We start from the raw sequence: 20427 nt of genomic DNA, 5'->3' as shown, positions 1-20427 counted from the left end.
GAACAACAATTAGTCATAATGTGAGTGATCACCATGTTGAAGGATGAGAAGTCACATGTTACAGTTCAGGTATGTCCAGTATTTAGTATTCACATGTAAATGATGAAAAAAATATATATGGGCAAATAGAATTGTTAATGTATTGAATTATAATGAATTTGTACATGTTTTGCCATCAGTGATGTGTCGTAATACGTCGCGATTCGCTGCAAAATTTCTCCTGATTTTTCACATTTGAAAGTTAGCATGTCTGTATCTACGTAGGTACGACGTCAAGCAATTAGCAAAAATAAATAAAACATCAGTATCAAGGAGTTCGACTGGGGGCTGAAAGCGCTCAGGGGTTATCTTCTGATACTTGGATGCCAGAATGAGACATAAGTAAATTATTTTTTTAATTTTTGAATGAAATTGTTTGTGGATTCTTTGTCTTTGGCAGACTCCGAGTGGAGGAAGATTTTGAAAATAAAATAAAACAAGACCACTCTTTATATATGTGCCTGGCCAGGCTTCTAGAAAGATACATTTTCTCTTAAATCCTAGAGTGCTTAAGGCCCAGATATAATGTAGAAAATATTCTACAGCGTTCACATCTACATAGTACCATTCTGGATGTTAGTGTGTTTCACAATTCTGTAGCGGATTACAAATCATATATACAGGTAATAATAAATTATATAATATTAATTACAGGTTCTTGCATTAACTCATATAAATATCTATATACAGCAAATGTTTCATGACATAACCTCACATGTCATAATAATAATAATAATAATAATAATAATAATAATAATAGTAGTCATTCGAGCTCGATACTTCATTATTTACCCACGGTGAGAGAATATAGTTTTCAAGATATATCAGTTTAACACATTTGTGTCAATATCCCCCCTGTAACTTGAAACAATTTCTACAGTCTATCACACTCGTCAACTTTGCCTTGGACATAGCTTGTATCTTCTTTCTTCCTCGATGTTGCTGGATGTGCTCTCCTCCTCTTGACCAGCGTGTGCCTTGTAGGGGATCAGGGTTGCCTCACTACCAGCCTCTTCCTCGATGATTGTCGATGTGTTCTCATGATGACCAGATTGTGCTGTGTCATTAGTAGCCTCTCCTCCAGGCTTACTCTGAATGCGCAGCGTTTGGGTGACTCGCTGCAACTCCGATGCGTGGACCTTGATAGGAGGGTTGATCTTTAGAAAGTAGACCCCATGGTCCAGCTGCTTATCCACCTTGATGGGACCAACCCACTTAAGTGCGAGTCCTGCGTGAAACCTTCCAATGTTGTTACTGACTGGGTGGTGGCGTCGCAGTACTTGTTGGCCTGGTAGGAAGATCTGGGTCTCTTCGACATCCTGAGCCTTGGCCTGAGTAAGGGATCTCTTCTCGGCCAAAGCTTGCTTCTCCTTTATGTTTTCTGCTGCTGTTGCTGCTGCAACTCTGCCAGGGAAATGGCTGCATCATCTTGACCAGAAGTGGGTGGTGGACGAATCTCCCAATTCCCAGTGCCGTATAGCTGTCGACCAAGGAACAGCTCCGCTGGGGAGTAGCTGGCAACACGGTTGATGCGTTGTTGCAGGGCAAAGAGTGACCTGTATCTGACGGTCCCACAGTCGAAGTTCTTTGTCTATCAGGTGGACTTGTAGCATCCTTCTCAGCTCCTCGTCCCATCGTTCCGTTGGATTGGCCCTTGGGTTGTAGATAGGGGTGGTCTGGTGCTCCACACCCAATACTGTCACCATTTGCTCCCGCTTCCTGACATAAACTGACTCACGTGGCGGCTGAATACCTCATCTTGTAGCAGGCTGGTGATGCGTCCCGTCGTGGCTTCAGGTATTGGAAAGGCCTCAATCCATCTTGTGAACAGGTCGGTGATTACTAGGAGTCCTGTTTTACCCCGTGGTGTTCTAGGGTAAGGACCCATCAAGTCCAGGGCTATGACCTCCCAAGTGCGTTGCGGCCATCTTTCTTGCTGACTTCCTGCCTTCCTGTTGCTCACCTTGGTACAGGCGCAGATGCAGCACCCCTGTACATAGTCCAGGATGTCTTTCAGTATGTTGACCCAGAAGAATCTTCGTCGGATACACTGATATGTCTCTTCATCTCCTGGATGTCCGGCTTCAGTACTCTCGTGGAACTTCTCGAGGATGTCTGTTGTGTGCTGTTTGGGCATCACCACTAATGCAGGTGTGTCGGAGAGGTGAGATCTGTACATCAAGAGTCCTCCATCAACCTGGAACTTCTTGTAGCACATCTTGAATTCCGTCAAGACGAGTCGACTATCGGTGTTTTGTCTCCTAATCCACTGTGTCATGGTTCTACAGGGCTTGTCTTGTTCTTACCACTGTTTGATCACTCCCAGCTCAAGTTCCTTCTTGATGGTCATAAGGACAGGTTCGTTGGGCTCACTCTAGTGCTTTCGTGGGAACTCCCTCTCGACAGTGGTGCTCCTAGCTTCTGGTTCCATCGCCGGGTGCCTAGATAAGCTGTCTGCTCCTATGTTCATCGGTCCTGGGACATGAGACACATCGAAATCAAATTCTGCGATTAACAGAGCTCGCCACATCAATTTAGATTTTGAGCCAGAGACAGAGTTCAACCATTTGAGAGTGACGTTATCTGTGCAGAGCTGGAACTTCCTTTCCTCCAAGTAGCCACTGAATTTGCCCATGGCCCACACAACGGGTAAGGCTTCCTTCTCAGCAGTGCAGTAGCGTTGTTCTGTGGGAGATCTTCCTGCTGGCATACTCGATGATGTCCCTTCCGCTGTCACTCCTCTCCTGGAATAACACTGCTCCTAAGCCAGAGTTGCTAGCGTCCATATGCAGGCACATCTTCCGTCGGGATGGGATAGACCGGGAGCGTTGCATATTGTAGCCTTATTGTCTTGGAATGCTGCCTCTTCCTTGCTGGCTCATCGGAATGGGTGGCTGTTATGGAGTAAATCGGTGAGTGGTATTGCCTTCTCTTCAAAGTGTGGCATGAAGCTGCTATATCACTCACACAAGCCAAGGAACTGACATGCTTGTCGCTTGGTCCGCGGGCGTTGAGCTTCTTCGATATCTCGATTCTTCTCTGGTTGCCTATCTAAGCCTTCAGATGTTAGGACATGGCCAAGATATTCAATGCGGGACTGGACAAAGTGACAAGTCAGTCCTTGGATCTTCAGTCGTTCCAGTACTTTCCTCGGTTGTACAAGGTGTTCTTGAAAATTCTTGCTGTGAATTAAAATGTCGTCGAGATACATTTGATAAAAATCTTCAACAAATCCTGATAATACCTTATCCATCAGTTGCATCAAGGTGGCAGGAGCATTCTTCAATCCAAAAGACATTACTGTAAACGGGTACAATCCTCTCAATGTCATGAAGGCGGTCAGTGGTCTAGAACTTTCCTCGACCTCCACTTGCCAGTATCCGGAGTTGAGATCCAGCGTGCTGAAAACCCTAGACCCACTTGTTTCAGGGAGTCTTTTAGGTCAGGCATGGGGTAGGCATGACTGTCTTCTCGTTCAACCTGCGGAAGTTCACACATAGTTGACACTCCCCGTTCTTCTTCTTCTTCGGTAGGACGATAGGTGAAGCCCAACAGGATATTGAGGGGTCGATGAGACCCTGCCTTTCCATCTCTTGAATCTTCTGGATGACGAAGTTGTGCTTATCCGGGTTGATTGGATATGGACGTTGCTTGATTGGTGAAGAAGCGCTGCACTCAGTGGTGTGCGTTACCTTGGTAGTCCATTGTATTTTATTGGTGATGACTTCCGGGAAGTCCTTTAAGGTGGGTCTGAGTTCCTCTTCTTCACTCGGACGAAGATCTGTTAAATGGATATCTCCCAGGTCTACGCCTACTTCCGTATCCTTGCGAATCTGGAGATTTCCATCGTGCTAGGCAACCCTCATATATCTGTCTTTTCCCAGAAAGACTTCATGAGCTGCATAGCCTAGGATCACTGTGTTCCACCAGAAAGTCATGACCTAATATGATGTCAGGTATCACGTTCTGAATCACTGCAACATCAATTACAATAGGCATGTTCATGCAGTTGGTGGTTAGGTTTGTCCTTGAATCAGAGATGCCAACTATTATGATTCAATTGTAATAATTACGAATTACCCATCATAATTACACCTTTAAGAATCACACACAACAAATTACGATTCTTTGTTGATTTTTAAATCTTAAGTGCATGAAGTGTTCAAAATGATACACAAGGCGGCTTGAATTCTCTCAATATTATTTTCAGATTTCTCAGTAATAATTTATACCCCTTCCCTGTCCCTCGTTTAAGAATATTTCAAGTTTTCACGTGCCAAACGCAGTGTGTGCTTCCAGTACCACAAATATAGGCACCTGTGAAGTGGTATATCTTGCGGAGTTGTTGTCTTTGTTCGTCGCATGATCAGACTTCCATGCAAGTATGCGAGTTCTTTTGTCTTTGTTTTGGCAGTAAAGTGGTGACAAACTTCGTTTAATTGTGAATACTGTGCGCGTGACTATTGAAGTATTTATTGCGATTTTGGTTGCCAAATTTACATATATTGCTCTTCTAGGATATATGCTAATCGTGTGTTACAAAATGTGAAAGGTTTGAAATAATGAAGCGATTTCTTGTGCAGGAAAATACGTGTGATTACGTTACCGTGACTAGTGACACTAGTAATAAATATATTTGAAAACCTTAGGGAGGTATACTCGGAAGAATGGCCCTGTTTAATGCGTTCCTCAAAATCTCATTCACACGTGTTTTGTAGTGTGTGTAGCCGCAATGTTTCGGATGCGCGTGATGAAGAAGAACCAAGACTGAATTTCGTGCTAATATGAACTCCGAACTGTTAAGTGCTCTGTTAGTGCAGAGGATGCACATGATATGAAAAGAAAAAGCACGTCACCAGTGTACGTTTACCAAACAGGAACTACAAGCTTTAAATGATATGTAAGTTAGTAAGATCACGAAGAAAAAAAAAAAAGAAAAAATCCACGGACCCCCCCCCCCCCCACCTTCCTGCCCTAACCGCTGCATTATGAATTACCTTTCTTGAAAGGTGGCATCTCTGTATCATCTTAAGTATTGGCAACGAGAATTGTTCAGCCATACTCAACAGCCAAGCAAGCCAATCATTTGTCAACAGGAATGTTGCTAGATTACTACCGCCTATGAAGTCTCACCACCTCGGAAGGGTAGTGAGAGCAGCAGACAGGGTAACCTAGTCCATTCAAGGACAGACTAACCTAACCACCAACTGCATGAACATGCCTATTGTAATTGATGTTGCAGTGATTCAGAACCTGATACCTGACTTCATGTTAGGTCATGACTTTCTAGCGGAACCCAGTGATCCTAGACTGTGCAGCTCATGAAGTCTTTCTGGGAAAAGACAGATATCTGAGGGTTGCCTGGCACGATGGAAATCTCCAGACTTGCAAGGATACGGAAGTCGGCGTAGACCTGGGAGATATCCAGTTAACGGATCTTCGTCCGAATGAAGAAGAGGAGCTCAGACCCACCTTAAAGGACTTCCCGGAAGTCATCACCCATAAAATACGATGGACTACCAAGGTAACGCACACCACTGAGTGCAGCGCTTACTCACCAATCAAGCAACGTCCATATCCAATCAACCCAGATAAGCGCAACTTCGTCATCCAGAAGATTCAAGAGATGGAAAGGCATGGTCTCATCGACCCCTCTATATCTGCATTTTCTATATTTTCCCATTTTACTTCCCCTTCATATAAGTTCTGGGTAAATCCCCACCAATTAATTCTCACTACATTATCACGTCTTTTTTTGGAAAATCATTTTTTTTAACCTTCTAGAAATTTCCTTTACCTTGTTTTGTAGAATTCAGAAATATTTTTATTTCAAGAATTATTTCACAATACTCAGAAAATCCACTTACAAAATACTTGGAAAATCGTAAAAAAATCCTTTCAACATTACAGTACATGGAAAATTCTTACAATTTCATTCGAAAATTCATTTAACATTTAATTCGGAAATTTAATTTGAAAATTCTTTGGCAAGTTTCCCCTTCTTCACAGATTACGTTTGACTGTATTCTTTTATTGACAATTTTAAACGATTATTCACTTACTAATTTACTGTGGATAGATAGCAGAGTATCACGTAACGAAACGCGCAACCAACGTAAACTAAAACTCCATTTGACAATAAACCACATGAAAAATCACCAAAGGAATAACACTTGTTGAAATACATGGATAAGCTGTCACACAAATACACCATCTCCCCCAGTTATTTATCAGCAGATTATATCATAGTATCAAGGTTATCATTATTTTATTATTATTATTATATCTCCCTTCAGAATTAGGTTGAAGACCCTTACATTATTTGCAGATAATAGCAATGAATCACCATGACCTGTGATGAATGACCAAAATAGGGTGAATAAAAAAATAGAAGGAACAATCATCACCACCATCAGTTAGGGATACATCGAGGAATGCTCTCATAACCTCAGGGAAAGGAAAAAAAAACACAAATTATTGAGTCATTATTTTACACAATATAAGTTGTTGAGCGAAAGCTTATTATTATTCCCTGAATAATTAACCACATCGCCATAAATCACAATATCCTTACGACTAACATGTACCCTAGCGCTCATCCTGTTGTCTAATATCATCAAATTTTATCATTGCAATTGTCGCTCACATTTAACTCTCAACAAGTTTATATTGTTCCGACTCATCATTTTTATATCCCTGATTATTATTCCTAACCACATCACCTCGATGAGCTGCCTACTGTCCACAGCTATCACCTTCCCTTCTAAGATTAGACTTGCTTCACATATCATTTCTTCCAAAGCTTTGATTTAATTATTGCTTTAATTCATTATTATCGTCATGATTTTTAATGAAGTCACATATCATCCTTATTATTATTATAATTTTTATTAGCCCCCGTAATTCATTTCGAAGACCTTAATTACATGTAACCTCGCGAAATTCACTAACAACTGGGGTTATCAATCACTGGATCAACACAGCAATATCCCAAGAAATGCACGAAATGAAACCAATAAATCAATGACTACTCTACCATCACCACGACTTAAATACTACATCTCTAACTAATCTACGTTTCATTATATAAGAATACAATCTAACTAGCAATCTACTGAAAGAGAAGAAAATGTGACAAGAGTACTTATTATTCCGATGTAAATCTCCGGCGTCTTGAATATAGGTGTAGATGTCGGTTCCTCCTCCAGATTATGGCGGATTGTAGATGAACAAATTCATTGTGCTGGCTCACACACGTCGGCTTAACACATCAGGATTCCTTTGCAGTCAAATAGCGTAGAATCACTCCAGCGGTGTTTTAGAGTTCCCCAGGATTTCCTTCTTGATTGGTCCATGATGACGGCTCACCTTCGTTGATGTTGCTGAAACTAAAAATTATTACTAAAATTTGATCCACACTCGTAGACGCAATGATGTACACTGTGGTTCAACCCTACAGAAAGCTTCAAATCTTGACCTCATTTATTAGTTTACAGCACTTCGAGAATAAACCTGGCCAAGGAATATCGTTTCAACAGTAATATAGTAGACTATTCGAGATTCTGACAACTCAACGAATGATAATCTTCCCTCATCATTCCAAATAGAACATTTCATAAATTTCTGCGGCAAATGTTGACGTAACGTCGTGTACTGACTGTCCATGGTTTGGAAACTTCCACCCAGGAAAATGTGCGGAAATAATATATTGCACTAGGCTGATCCGTCTAAACAGACAATTAAATGAGCACACTCGAATACCATAATCGTCGTGCAGTACTATCTTGTAGTCAGCTAAAACCACACTGTTCGTCAGCCTTCCTAAAACCACACTGTTCCTCAGCCTAACTAAAACCACACTGTTTGTTTTCTTTCCAGAATGATTCTCTGACTATCGAACAGCTTCACTAATTCTCATTGGTCGTCAGCTATTCTGCGACGTGATTCGTTATTCCAAATTTGGAGCAGATCTTTCTGGAATCTCACTCCCCTTTGCCTCCAGCTCGCTATGTGATACAAACCCTGTGACGTACGGTGACCTTCACCGCCTGACACAGTTTCCTCTCGTCCGCAGCGGAACGGCATGGTAATCAGCTGGTGCTCGCTCGCACTCAGCCCCGTGTTACATTACGAGAATTGAACCAACTTCTCTAAGACCAATAAAATACCATTTGGACGGGTACATTAGATTAACTAACTCATACAAATATCTATATACAGCAAATGTTTCATGACATAACCTCACAAATAATGCAATCATAAACTAATAATTATACTAAGAAGTGGGTGTACATCAAGTCATAATAATCATAATAATAATTCGAGCTTGATACTTGCATTATTTAGCCGTGGGTAAGAGAATATTGTTTTCAAGTTATATCAGTTTATCACACTTGCATCAGACACTGGTGTAACTTTGTGGCCTGTTCCATTCATTTACTTAATCTTTGTCCAGTTTTCTATCCTTCGACAATGTACTATCTAAATATCCAAAGCTGTTGATTATGTCCAGGAGTTCATTCCTGATTCTTATGTCACCTCTTCCCATTCTACTGTGAGGCAGTGTAACAAAGGCCAAGTTGGTGGGGGAAGATAATTATAAAGTGAGCTAATAACCACATATTCTGTGCAGTCGTGTCATTTGCGAGTATAGCTATAGTATGAGGTGTAGTCATTTTTATAAAGTGGTGTTTAATTTAGTGTTCAATATGTATTTGCCATTATCCAGCTATCTGGGTTAGCTTTACATTGTCACAATGGATGACGTTACTGGAATTTCTGAAGGGGTATCATTACACCATTTAATTCGGAGAAGGGAAAGAAAAGTTATTAACAATGTGATACTGAGGTGTGTGCCTGAGTACAATGGAGGCATTCTGTTAGCACGCACTAATAAAAGAGCATATTTTTAATTCTTTTACACAGGTGCAAGTCTCAAGAATAATTGGACGAATACAAAAGCATTGACTGGACAAGTCTGAAGGTACTTAACCATCTGCCGTGTAGAAGCAACCAAGAAAAAGGGAAACAGAAGTAGACAGGTTTGATAGAGATGTAATTCGCTGGACTGTGGAGGTCTTTTGCATCAAAGAATAGTAGTACCAAGTGTTAGAAAGGTACTGTCTGCAATCAAGGAAACAAGTTTGGAAGCATTCAAAGAGCAAGAGGAAGGTAGTGATGGGCAGTCTGAGACAAGGTCTTGAGATTTCTCAAAAGAAATTTCGAGAGATCTCTAGGGTGTTGTCCCTGCATTGTACGGCGAGCAGCGTGTCGTAGTCCTACAGGTAGTTGGAGCTGAATGTTGTTTGTACCGAGTATGCGAATAGCCAACCACGGGCCTTCTCCATTTCGTAAATACGTGTCAACAAGGGACTAGGGCGTTCATTTCTACCGAGGTCTATTTTGAAGCAGTATAACATAATTATAAAGGATACCCATTCTGGCATTGTGTGCACTGGTAGGTACACGAATGAGTCGTTTAAGTACAGAACCTGACGGCTACTGTAGGTACACGTACCTGGATACTAGAGGCGTGCATTATTTGAACTCAAGATGAGGCAAGATGCGCCCTACTGCATGTGCAACCACCATTATATATGAGTGGAATGTGTAATCTAAAAAGCTTGAGTTTGCTCCAGTTCTTTCGTCAGGTAGGTGTACATCGATATCAGACCCCACATTCAGTATCGTATTATGACCACTGCCTATGATTACCGATATTATGGTGATGAAGGAAATAATTCCTTACAATGTTATAGAGTATTTGCATCATATGTAAATTTAGCATAATTACCCAACAACAACAACAAGAGTACAACAAGCAATTCCATGGAGAGAAAATATTGGAAGAAAAACTACTAGTTTAACATTCTAAATCCAGCAGAAAATCACAAATTCAGTGTCCGTCGTTTACAGTTTTTACTTTACACTAGCACTAATCATCTTCTTAAATGATTTGATACCAGAAGAGAATATATCAAAGACTGCTGCAGGTAATTTATTTCAATCCCTTATGGTCCTGTTCACAAAGGAAAAATTGCCCACATCAGTATGCTGGTTATTATTACACTACTGTAAGTGACCATTGCCACCGGAATATTTCCCATTTGCGATATATTTGTTAATAATTAGTTACTTTGGTATATGCCAGTGCAATGTGTAATTGTGTCTAGTTGTATGCAACAACTTGAAGACGATGTCCGAAATGCAACGTAAGTCGCAGATGTCAGTTATTTGAAGAGATGCCACATAGGACAGCCCGCTGTGTTGTTTATTCAACAGAAGTAAAATATGTCAGAAGAAATACTTCTGGGATGATCTGACAATTAAAAACATGTAATATAAATGAGGAAGAATAGTCATAGAAAACCTCCGGCCCGGTCTTAATCACAAGAAGCTACCCTGCCGACAGCAATTGTTAGGCGTCCAGGTAGGTTTACATCCTAATAACAGTTATTAACAAATTATATGGGTTATTCAGTCCACCTGAAATAACTTGTGAATGGTTTAAGATACTGGGATTCTGTCTTCACTTTCGTTAATGGTATTAAGGAGCTCCTAATTCAACATGCAGTGCAGTGCTTTCCTACGCTTTTGACAAAATTTATCGTCACACACGTTTGTATATGAGAACTGCTGGTGATAACTATCAAGCTTAAACTCGTAGTTACTGGAATGTCGCACAGCTTGCATCACACGAGAATTGGTCTCGAGATCATTGCCCATCACCCCTGTGGAAAGAATTGGATAAAACTCGGGCATTTTAGATTACACGTTCCACTCACGTGTAATGGTGGTCGCATATGTACCAACGCACACCTTTCCCCATCTCAAGTTCGAATAATGCATGCCCCTAGTATCTAAGTACGTGTACATCCTATCTACAGCTATTCACAAATTATGCAGGGTTATTCAGCTAAGATATCCGCCCAAAAAAAGTCGCGATCAGTTTAAGATACTGACATTCTATTTTCACTTTCGTTAATGGTATTAAGGGAGATGAATATGCAGTATTTTTCCAGGCTTTTGACAAAATGTACCAGTATTGGCTCACGTTTTCATATAAGAACGTCATTTCACACAATAACTGCCAATGATATACTATCAGGCCCCAGGGGCTCTAAACTTTGGAGCGTGGGTTGGCGACCACGGGGCCCTCAGCTGAATCCTGGCATTGCTTCCACTTACTTGTGCCAAGCTCCTCACTTTTATCTATCCTATCCGACCTCCCTTGGTCAACTCTTGTTCTTTTCAGACCCCGACGCTATTAGGTTTGCGAGGGCTAGGGAGTCTTTCATTTTCATGCCCTTCGTGGCCCTTGTCTTCCTTTGGCCGATATCTTCATTTTTCGAAGTGTCGGACCCCTTCCATTATTTCACTCTGATTAGTGTTATATAGAGGATGGTTGCCTAGTTGTACTTCCTCTTAAAACAATAATCACCACCATCACCACCACTGATATACTATCAAGTTTAGAGTCATAGTTACTGGTACATCGTTGCAACTAACACTACAGGAGGATCACTCTCAAGAGTCTTGAGATCTATGACGTCAGTCTCGAGAGTCTCGAGCGAGAGCTTTGCCCAACACTAGAGGAAGAGGAAGGTATCAGTAGAGAGATGCGACATTATAGATTGGAGATGGTACTGTTTAATGAAAATGTAACAGTTCAGGGCAGGTGGGAAGCCTGTGATTTTCCTCGATGAAACCTCATGTTTTGTAAATGTTGGCATAATGGTATATTGGATATCATAAGTGGAAATAATATACTAGTCACAGTTCACATTGGATCAGTGGACAGGTTTTTACCCACCACACACAAGGAATGTGACTGACGATTACTACGGCCAGATAAACTACACAGATTTTTCAAATGAGCCACTCACCAAGTAATTCCTAATTCACCACCAGCCAGTGTAATCGTAATTGACAACAAACCCTGCCATTGCAAGGAACACAACAAAGCTCCAGAAAGAAGTGCTAACAAAGAAATCATGATAGAATGGCTAAAGTTAAATGGTTTCCCTGCTGGTACATTCATGTGTAAAACCATCCTTTTCAACAATATTGAACCGTGGAGACCTAGGGAAAAACTGTTCAAAATCGACCAGTTGCTCGACATAGACAACCAACCAACATACATGTGTGGACTCGCCACCACAGAGTTGGTTTGGGATAAATTGAAAATATTCATCAGATGGAGGAATGTAGCAGGTGATATTAATGACTTACTTGAAATGTACAAGGTAATAACATCAACAAAATTAATAACTTGAAAAGATACTTATCTTCTCTCAGTAACCAAAATTAAAATGAATAGAAACTATGGAGCTGGGCAAAATTGAATAGAAAAGGCCTGGAAACATTGCTTACTGATAAGGAAAGTAGACCTGCACTCACTCAATAAGTAACCCACTCAATGAACACCACAAGATTGAGTAAATACATAATTTATTTAATAAATTGAACTGAGTCAGTAAAATTAAACTTAATCAGATCAAAGAATAAAACACAATAATAAAATATCCTCTTTTTAACTATATAACTTAAGCTTGATATAATGAACCATTATCAGAAAATAGATTGGGGTAATTGGTACCATGTTATGCATATAAAGTCATTTACAAACAAACATTCAGATATCAGTTCGCAGTCTCACGTACGTTCTCGTGGTGAGTGGATGTGTGACAAGCAGCTCTAGTGTTATACTCAGTGCCGGGCGTGCGTAGGTTAAGTTTGGTGTGTATTTTCATTTGTGTTGTTCTCAAAGCTTCCTTGGAAGCGGTGAGCCATTGTGAATATTCTATGAGTTAACTCCACAATTCCTTTCCGACCTCATGGCGGAGGCGAGTGGGGGTCTAGGAATGGAGGAGGAAGTAATTGAAGTAGATAGTCATGAGTTCTTGATGGACAATACGTTGGTGCTCCCTCACCCCCTCCTAATAATAGTACACATGATCCATCGCTCAATGTGGATATATTTTTCTGTAAAACTGGCAACTCAGCTCTATGATGATAACCATATAGGTCCATATTTTGTATTCGTGGAGGCCATAGATGCCAGTAAGAACTTGGGTTGTATACATCCCATGGCATTAGGAAAAATTTTCTATGATCGTAAATTTGAAGGTATCACTCAAGTTGCTCGGCGAGGTCGCCAGAGGATACAGATTGAATTCCAGAATAGACAGAAAGCTAACCAATTCCTCACCAACCCGGTGCTAAAGGAAAAACATATGAAGGCATTTATCCCTTCCGCGGCCTTATTTAAGATCGTCGTGATCTGTGGGGTTGATAAGGATTTGTCCATGGAGGAAATATGTAAGGTAGCTGAATCGACCACCCCCCCTTGTAGGAGCTCAGCGTATGAAACGCCGTGCAGTTCAGGAGGGCAAGGTACTCTATCTTCCAACGGGTACCATTAAACTAACTTTCCAAAGTCAGACTGTACCGGCTTTTATTTCCATTTATCATGTGCGTACTCCCGTGGAACCTTTTGTTTTCCCCCCAATGATCTGCCGGTGTTGCCAAAGATATGGCCACACGAAAAAAAACTGTAGGGCTCAACACCCGAGATGCGCTAATTGCGCCCAGGATCATGAATCAACCGACTGTCAGACCTCGACTAAATTATGTCTCAATTGCGCAGAGGAACATTCAGTAGGATCGTTGCAATGTCCGGAACATAAGAGACAACAGGAACTGAGGAAAAAGCAGGCGTTGGAGGGCGTGTCAGTCTCTTCTGATTCCTTTTTTACTCCGAATACCAACAGATTCAGTCCACTTTTATCTCTACAACAATTCCCTCCTCTCCCGAGTGCTCCTCCGGTTGTTCAACCTCAATTACCCAGAAAACGCAAATTTACGGCGGTAGTTTCATCTTCCTTACCACGTCCGGAGAGGACGCCCGGTTATGATGTTCAGGGCTATTGGGAACTTATACAAACACCTCCCATGCTCCCACCTAAAACAGCTCCTAAAGTCTCCGTATCAGCGCAGACAGTTTTGATTTCTCCCAAACCAGTCGAGTCGGCTGGGTCATCGCAGCAGGCCAAGTCACTGGCTCCGCCATCGTTTAAAGAGGCCGTTTCTATCTTTGCTGACAAACTTGATGCATATGTACAGGCGGTTTCAGACGACCCAGAGGGGTTAAAATTCTTCACCAAGGTGCATGACGAATTTTTGGCAATCCTACAAAAAACAGCAGCTTCCCTTTCAGTAAAGGATAAACCATCTACAGTTGGTCAATAATATCATTACCCAATCACTCGACATCATTTGTTTTCTCTATCTGGATATCCTTTAGCTTAAAGAATTCGGGTTATAATTTCAGTGAAATGTCGACTCTGTTTACCAAGACACTAGTTTTCTGCCTTCTCGAAGTTTCTTTCGTTTCCCCTATCTTTCCGGTAGGTTAGTTTCCTTCTCTTCCTCTTATGTGTTGACCCGGTCTTGTGTGCATTTAGTAGAAAGTCGCCAAGTTTTGGTCGCTATGGCGTGAAGTTTAGTACCTTGTGTCCTTGTGTTTCTCCTGTGTTGTAAGTTTCGTTACATTCCCTTTTGCTCTCCATTCGTTTCTTACTTTGTACTTTGCCATCCTGTTTTTATTATACTTCTTAAGGGAACGTGGCTGGGTATACCGCTCCCAAGCGAAGCCCATTAAATTATCAAGACAAGACAAGACAAGATAACAGTTGCTAAGCTTCCTTTGTACTACCATTAATTATTTAATGTGATTCACACTAAGACGTTTTTAGCAGAGTTGAAATGGGAGTTAACGTACGGTTCAGTTTGATATCTGATACAGCAAGGAAATTAATTCCTAAATCTCTATAAAATACCCCAAAATTAAAGAAATAAGTGAGGGAATAACTTGAAGGTACTTCCTCAGATCAATTACACTACACACCATGAGGATAAATATAATAATTAAAATTAAGTTAAAACATTAAACTCGTCAAAGAGTCAATTAACAGCCACCAACATAACGCAAGGCCCATAACAACCCCCTAATAATCACTGAAAAACAAACACACCTTCAGAACAAAGGGTGGGAGAAACAGTTGATTGATCAAAACTTACAGCAAAGCCTCGAGTAAGTTAAAAAAAATGTAAAAAAGGAGGGGAGATTTAGGATTCAATATACCTTTAGCTCTTGATTATATGTGATGCCAGGTGAAATTTAAAGGAGACACAAACTTGACATGTTTAATTAAAATAATAAAATACCCAGAACGTAAAAATTATTGAACTAAGTGCTATTAAACAACCAAAAGAACAGAGGAAAGATAGACAGAAAGGATATAAAATTTTAAATGAAAACTGGATAAATGCAACATGGTCAAAAATAAAAAGAGTAGACAAAATAATAATTAGTCATTAGGAGGTTAGAACCAAACCTTACATGATTTGAGACAACTTAGCAGTTATTACAATCTCAAATTACAAAATTACACATTTCATAAACATCATAGCAATCGTAATGTAAATTTAATTTTGTTAGTGATTGTCTTCTATAGTAAGTTGTTATGCATTTCTTTAATAATAATAGTTTGAAGTCACTAAAATTATAATTTCAGATATAATAGGTATAATAGATATAGCCATGACATACTCTCAAGAGGTTCATACGACGCTACCCCAGAAATTTCAAGTATTTTTCCTTTTAAGTATTTTCTAATGTGAAGACAAATAGACGAGTTCCATGATAATTTATTTAATAGATAATTACTTTACTTGACTTGTAGACTGGTAATATAGTTACTATCTCGATGAAGCCATGAAGGTCATAATTAGGTAATCCATGTTGCTCCAACAAAAAAACATTTGGATAAAATAGTTCTTGGGTTACAGGGATTCACCCAGTATCAGAAGAAAAGTTCACCTTCATCACCAGCGAGTACAGGAACATAAGTATGTCTTTCAATGAGTCCAAGCCAACTTACTGCTTGTGCGCTGGCTACAATGAAGCCAGTCTCTTTTGAGCCTGTGAAGCCCCAAAAGCTCCGAGCATAACCGAAGGTTTCTGAAAGTATAATACCTAGAAGCATTCAAGCCCAGTAAAGTAAATGCTTGAGCAAGACAAGGTTGCAATAGCACAGATAAAATATCACATGTCGAGGTGCAGAACCGATACAGAACTTCCATGTACACAAACAGCTGTACAGTTCCAAATTCACTAAGGACACTCAAATTTTGTTACAAACTTCATGAGATAGTCTTAGGTGACATAAATCAAATCACACAGGAGGACTGAACTACTGAACGTGCAGTGTAAACACAAGTGATGATGATGATAAATCAGAAGAAGGAGAGGAAGATGCAGCAGCAGGTGATTCAGCTTGTTAAATGGGTAAATTGATATTTTTACAACTGGCAGTAGGCGTGATCATGAGCAATAGCTGGGCAAGTGAAGGGAACACACCAGCTTGGCCTTTGCTATGCTGCTGGACAGTATTTACCCTTGCCACTACAACTGTCTTGTTTTTAGCTATGCTTATCTTCATTTCAAAATTCTCAATTTCCTGATTCCACACCTTGCAGCTGAACTTCCTCTTCCTAATCACGCCATTTAACAATGCAATCTGCAAATAGCATAGTTTTCATTTTACCTGTCATTGTCTTCTCCATTCCATTCTTGATTCTTTCCATAATTGGGTAACAATACACTTCCTTGTCTCAGTCCTATCTTCACTTCGACCTAACTTGTTTGGCCTACCCTTAGTTCCTTTCCAATACTTAAATATATATTTTTTAAATAGGAGTGGGAAGGTGTGAAAATGGGAAACCACACAAAACCATCTTCAGGGCTGCTGACAATGGGGTTCGAACCCACTATCTCCCAGATGCAAACTCACAGTTGCGCACCCCTGACCGCATGGCCAGCTCACCCGGTAATGCTTATATTTTCCCTGTACTTAATCATGTCTGTTATTCTGGACTGTGAAAGAATAAAGTTAGATGTGTTCAGTACTGTGTCAGTTGAAGGGATACATTAGAGGGTCAAGCAACTCGTTGGCAACAGCATGACCATGAAGTCCTCGATGCTAGGTCCTAAAAATAAGCTAGATACTAGACAAAAGGTAACTAATGCACAGTAGTTTACAAAGGCTTAAGGGAATCCTGTAGACTAACTTTGTTGACTTCTAAGTTTTTTAGTTTTTTAACACAGCTGTTGTTGGGATGGAGAATTGTTGCTACCTCTTAGGTTAGAATTGTCATAAATGTGCTAGCTTGCTACAGTGCGAGATTGAATGGCTATTTTGAAGGAACAGTCTGACAAACAGCTTCTCCAGTCATTATCAATCGCCACTGATCTGCATTTAGGACTTACCCAGTGGAAGATTCCCTATCTATTATTTACCTAGTCTTTTCCAAAATGATTTCAGTGAAATTGGAAATTTATACCAATGCCCAATTCCTTGTCTCATAAACTAATGTTGTCCCAAACTGTCCCCAAGAATTCCATCTTTATCTTCATATTATGACCTACCCTACTTTTAAAAACTACATTCATGCTTATTCATCTGCTAATGTCATTCCATGCCAACTCTCCCGTGACAACTCAGAAAATACTGCTCAGTTAAGCAGCTTGTCTCTTTGCTTCCAAGCCCAAAGGTTTGCATTATTTTCATAACACCACTATTTTGTCAGAAATCACCCAGAACACATCGTGCTGCTTTCCTTTAGATCTTCTTTAAGTTCTCAAATCAAGTAATCTTGTAGGCGGTCCCATACAGGAACCATGCTCTAATTGGGGTCTTATGAGTGACATATGCCCTCTCCTTTACATCCTTACTACAACCCCACGTATTCGGGGATAGTGGATTTGAACCCCACTGTCGGCAGCCGTGAAGGTGTTTTTCTGTATTTTCCCATTTTCACACCAGGCAAATACTGGAGCTGTACCATAATTAAGGCCACGGTTGCTTCCTTCCCTTTTCCTATCCCATCGTCACCGTAAGACCTGATCAGATGTAAGGCTTTTCAGGCGTTTGCTCTATTAACCAGCGTTTTGTCTTAGGTCTGACACTAGACTCATCAGAGTAGGATGTGTCAAACCCTACCCACTGATGCTGGGGTGTATGCAGGTGAACTGTCTGTCTGAGAAAGTTTTCATTCCCCACCCTGAAGGGGTGAGGCGGGCCACCTAAAGGTTACGCCCTCGGAGTTGAAGAGATTTGATAAAAGAAGGAGAGGGGAAAGAAGATGGTGATGAAGGAGTGGGGAGAATAGGGGCCTCTTGGCTAAGTGGTTTTTTTTTAATACAAAAGAGGAGTCTTTATTGAACAGAGATACAATACGATATGTTAAATACAGAGCTTTACATGGCGGTGAGACGGAAAAGATGGAGGGCTAGGAGATGTAAAATGAGGAGAAGTTAACAAGGGAGGTGAGGATGAGGTGGAAAAGGTCCGGGTGAGGTGAGGGAGGCAGAAAGTAGTTAGGAGGTGGTGGAGTGGTGAGATGAGGACGAGGAGATTGGGGAGATGGGACCGGCCGGGGACGGCTGCATAGTGTGGGAATAAGGTGCGATGGAAGTGGAGAAAAATGAGAGGGTTCAACCCTATGATAGCAGCCATAGATGTGGATGCCTTGGTCTGTAAGGCGTTGGACGTCGGTGTGTGTCGGCAGCTGGAGTCTCACCAGAAATGTGGGACCGTCGGAGTTATAGATGCGGGATGCTCTCTTGACAGGTACGCCGGCCTGGCGAAGGTCACGTGTGATGGCAGCAGGCGCTACATTGTGGTCCATACCACGCAGAACACAGCTGTAAATTGAAGTATGATCAGATGGCGGTGGTGGCGAAGATGGACGTGACGCATTGTCAGGAGGATCAGTAGAAGTTCCCTCGATAGATGGTAGTTGAGACATTTCCTGGCGACATGTCTGCTAAGGGTTGGGAGGGAGAGAGGTCAGGAGAGGAGATGGATGGGACGAGGTGGTAGTAGTAATAGAAGTCATGGGAGAAAGTTGCGTAGAAGTAGTGGTGGTAGTGGGAGTAGTCGTGGTAGGGACAGGTACAGTAGGCAAAATGTTGGGAGAGATAGGAACAGAAATGGAAGTAGTTGCGATGGCATTAGTGGTGCAACAAGAATACGATAGAAGAGGGGGTGGTGCATATGGTGGAGGCGGGTGAGCAGCGGGCGGTGCAGGTGCTTGAGCGTTGATGTGTGCTGGTGTAGATGATACACGATGACGTCTGCGCTGGATAACCATGCCGGTAGCTCGGACGCAATGGCTGGTACTGGCAGAATGGAAATAAAGAAGAATCTCCAGTGCAGGAACAGAGCCGTAATAGAGGTGAGTGACACTGAAGACAATTCTAAGTTCCCATGGAGGGAATTAGATATTTTTCCACCAATAGAGCATGTCAAAAAACAGATCAGATGTAAGGCTTTTCAGGCGTTTGCTCTATTAACCAGCGTTTCGTCTTATGTCTGACACTAGACTCATCAGAGTGGGATGTGTCAGACCCTACCCACTGATGCTGGGGTGTATGCAGTGGAGATTTATCTCACCGTATTGTACCAGCAAAAGAGCCCGACTCTCAGATTAAATTTTAAAGTAGCATGACTATAGTTCTCAGGGCGAAAAACTGGATTAATTGTAGCTAGGGCTCGGTACAGGAGGTAGGGTCCTATCTACAGAAAACTTTGACTCTGATTGCACAAGAGTTTATTCAAATAAGTCATGAATTTGCACATCACCTCTAAGTAGAAATGGATTGTCTTCCTCGTATTCCAGTAGAATGGCTCGGGTTCTCCAGCTCACCAAGCCAAGCTGGTTGAAGCACGTTCCAGAAGACTCCAGGGATTCCAGGGACTCCAGGTACTCTAGACAGAGGCAGCTGGACTGTCTGGATTGGAGGCAAGTAGAGATGTCTCGAACTCTGAGGCCCGGGTTGAACCCCGGTGATCCAGGTGATGTTGTAGATAGTCATGTACAACCTCAGCCCAATGAGACTGAGAGGATTGATGTTCCCAAGGTCACTAGTAGCACTGAGTCCATGAAAACCTTGGATGATCAACTGATAAGCAGAGTTCTTGATAATTGTACATCAAGACTTCCAACACTCCTAAAACGATATGAGTGGTATTAATAATTTAGAGTTCATCACTAGGAAAATCCTCGTCCCTGAATAACTTTTGGCAACGAAAAATACAAGTCCCTTCTTGTGAAATTATAGTTAAACTCAAAGTTCATTACTGGCGAAGGTGCAAGTCTTTGCCTAAACTCGAATGAAAACACAAGTCCATTCACTTGGAAGTTTGAATATCACTGGTGAAATTCATAAAGTCTTTGAGTGACCACTGACGAAAACACAAGTCCTTCCACATAAATAAATAAATTCACTGACGAAATTTATAAGTCTTTTAAACCAACACT

At 41.2% G+C, this 20427-nt stretch overlaps 1 protein-coding gene across 1 annotated transcript in view; it reads right to left on the bottom strand.

Annotated features, from left to right (window-relative positions):
* Positions 1–5906: 5906 nt before the first annotated feature.
* LOC136876377 (transmembrane protein 98) overlaps positions 5907–20427 on the bottom strand; it is a 239580-nt gene continuing 225059 nt past the window's right edge. Inside the window, exon 6 of the mRNA XM_068228413.1 lies at positions 5907–7427. Within this exon, the coding sequence (XP_068084514.1) occupies positions 7404–7427 (24 nt within the window). The 3' untranslated portion in view covers positions 5907–7403. The remainder of the gene's footprint in view (positions 7428–20427) is intronic.

Source organism: Anabrus simplex, chromosome 6, assembly GCF_040414725.1.
Source record: "Anabrus simplex isolate iqAnaSimp1 chromosome 6, ASM4041472v1, whole genome shotgun sequence".
NCBI classification, from domain to species: Eukaryota; Metazoa; Arthropoda; class Insecta; order Orthoptera; family Tettigoniidae; genus Anabrus; species Anabrus simplex.
Note: the sequence above shows the minus strand (reverse complement) of the source record. Positions and strands in the feature narration are given on the sequence as shown.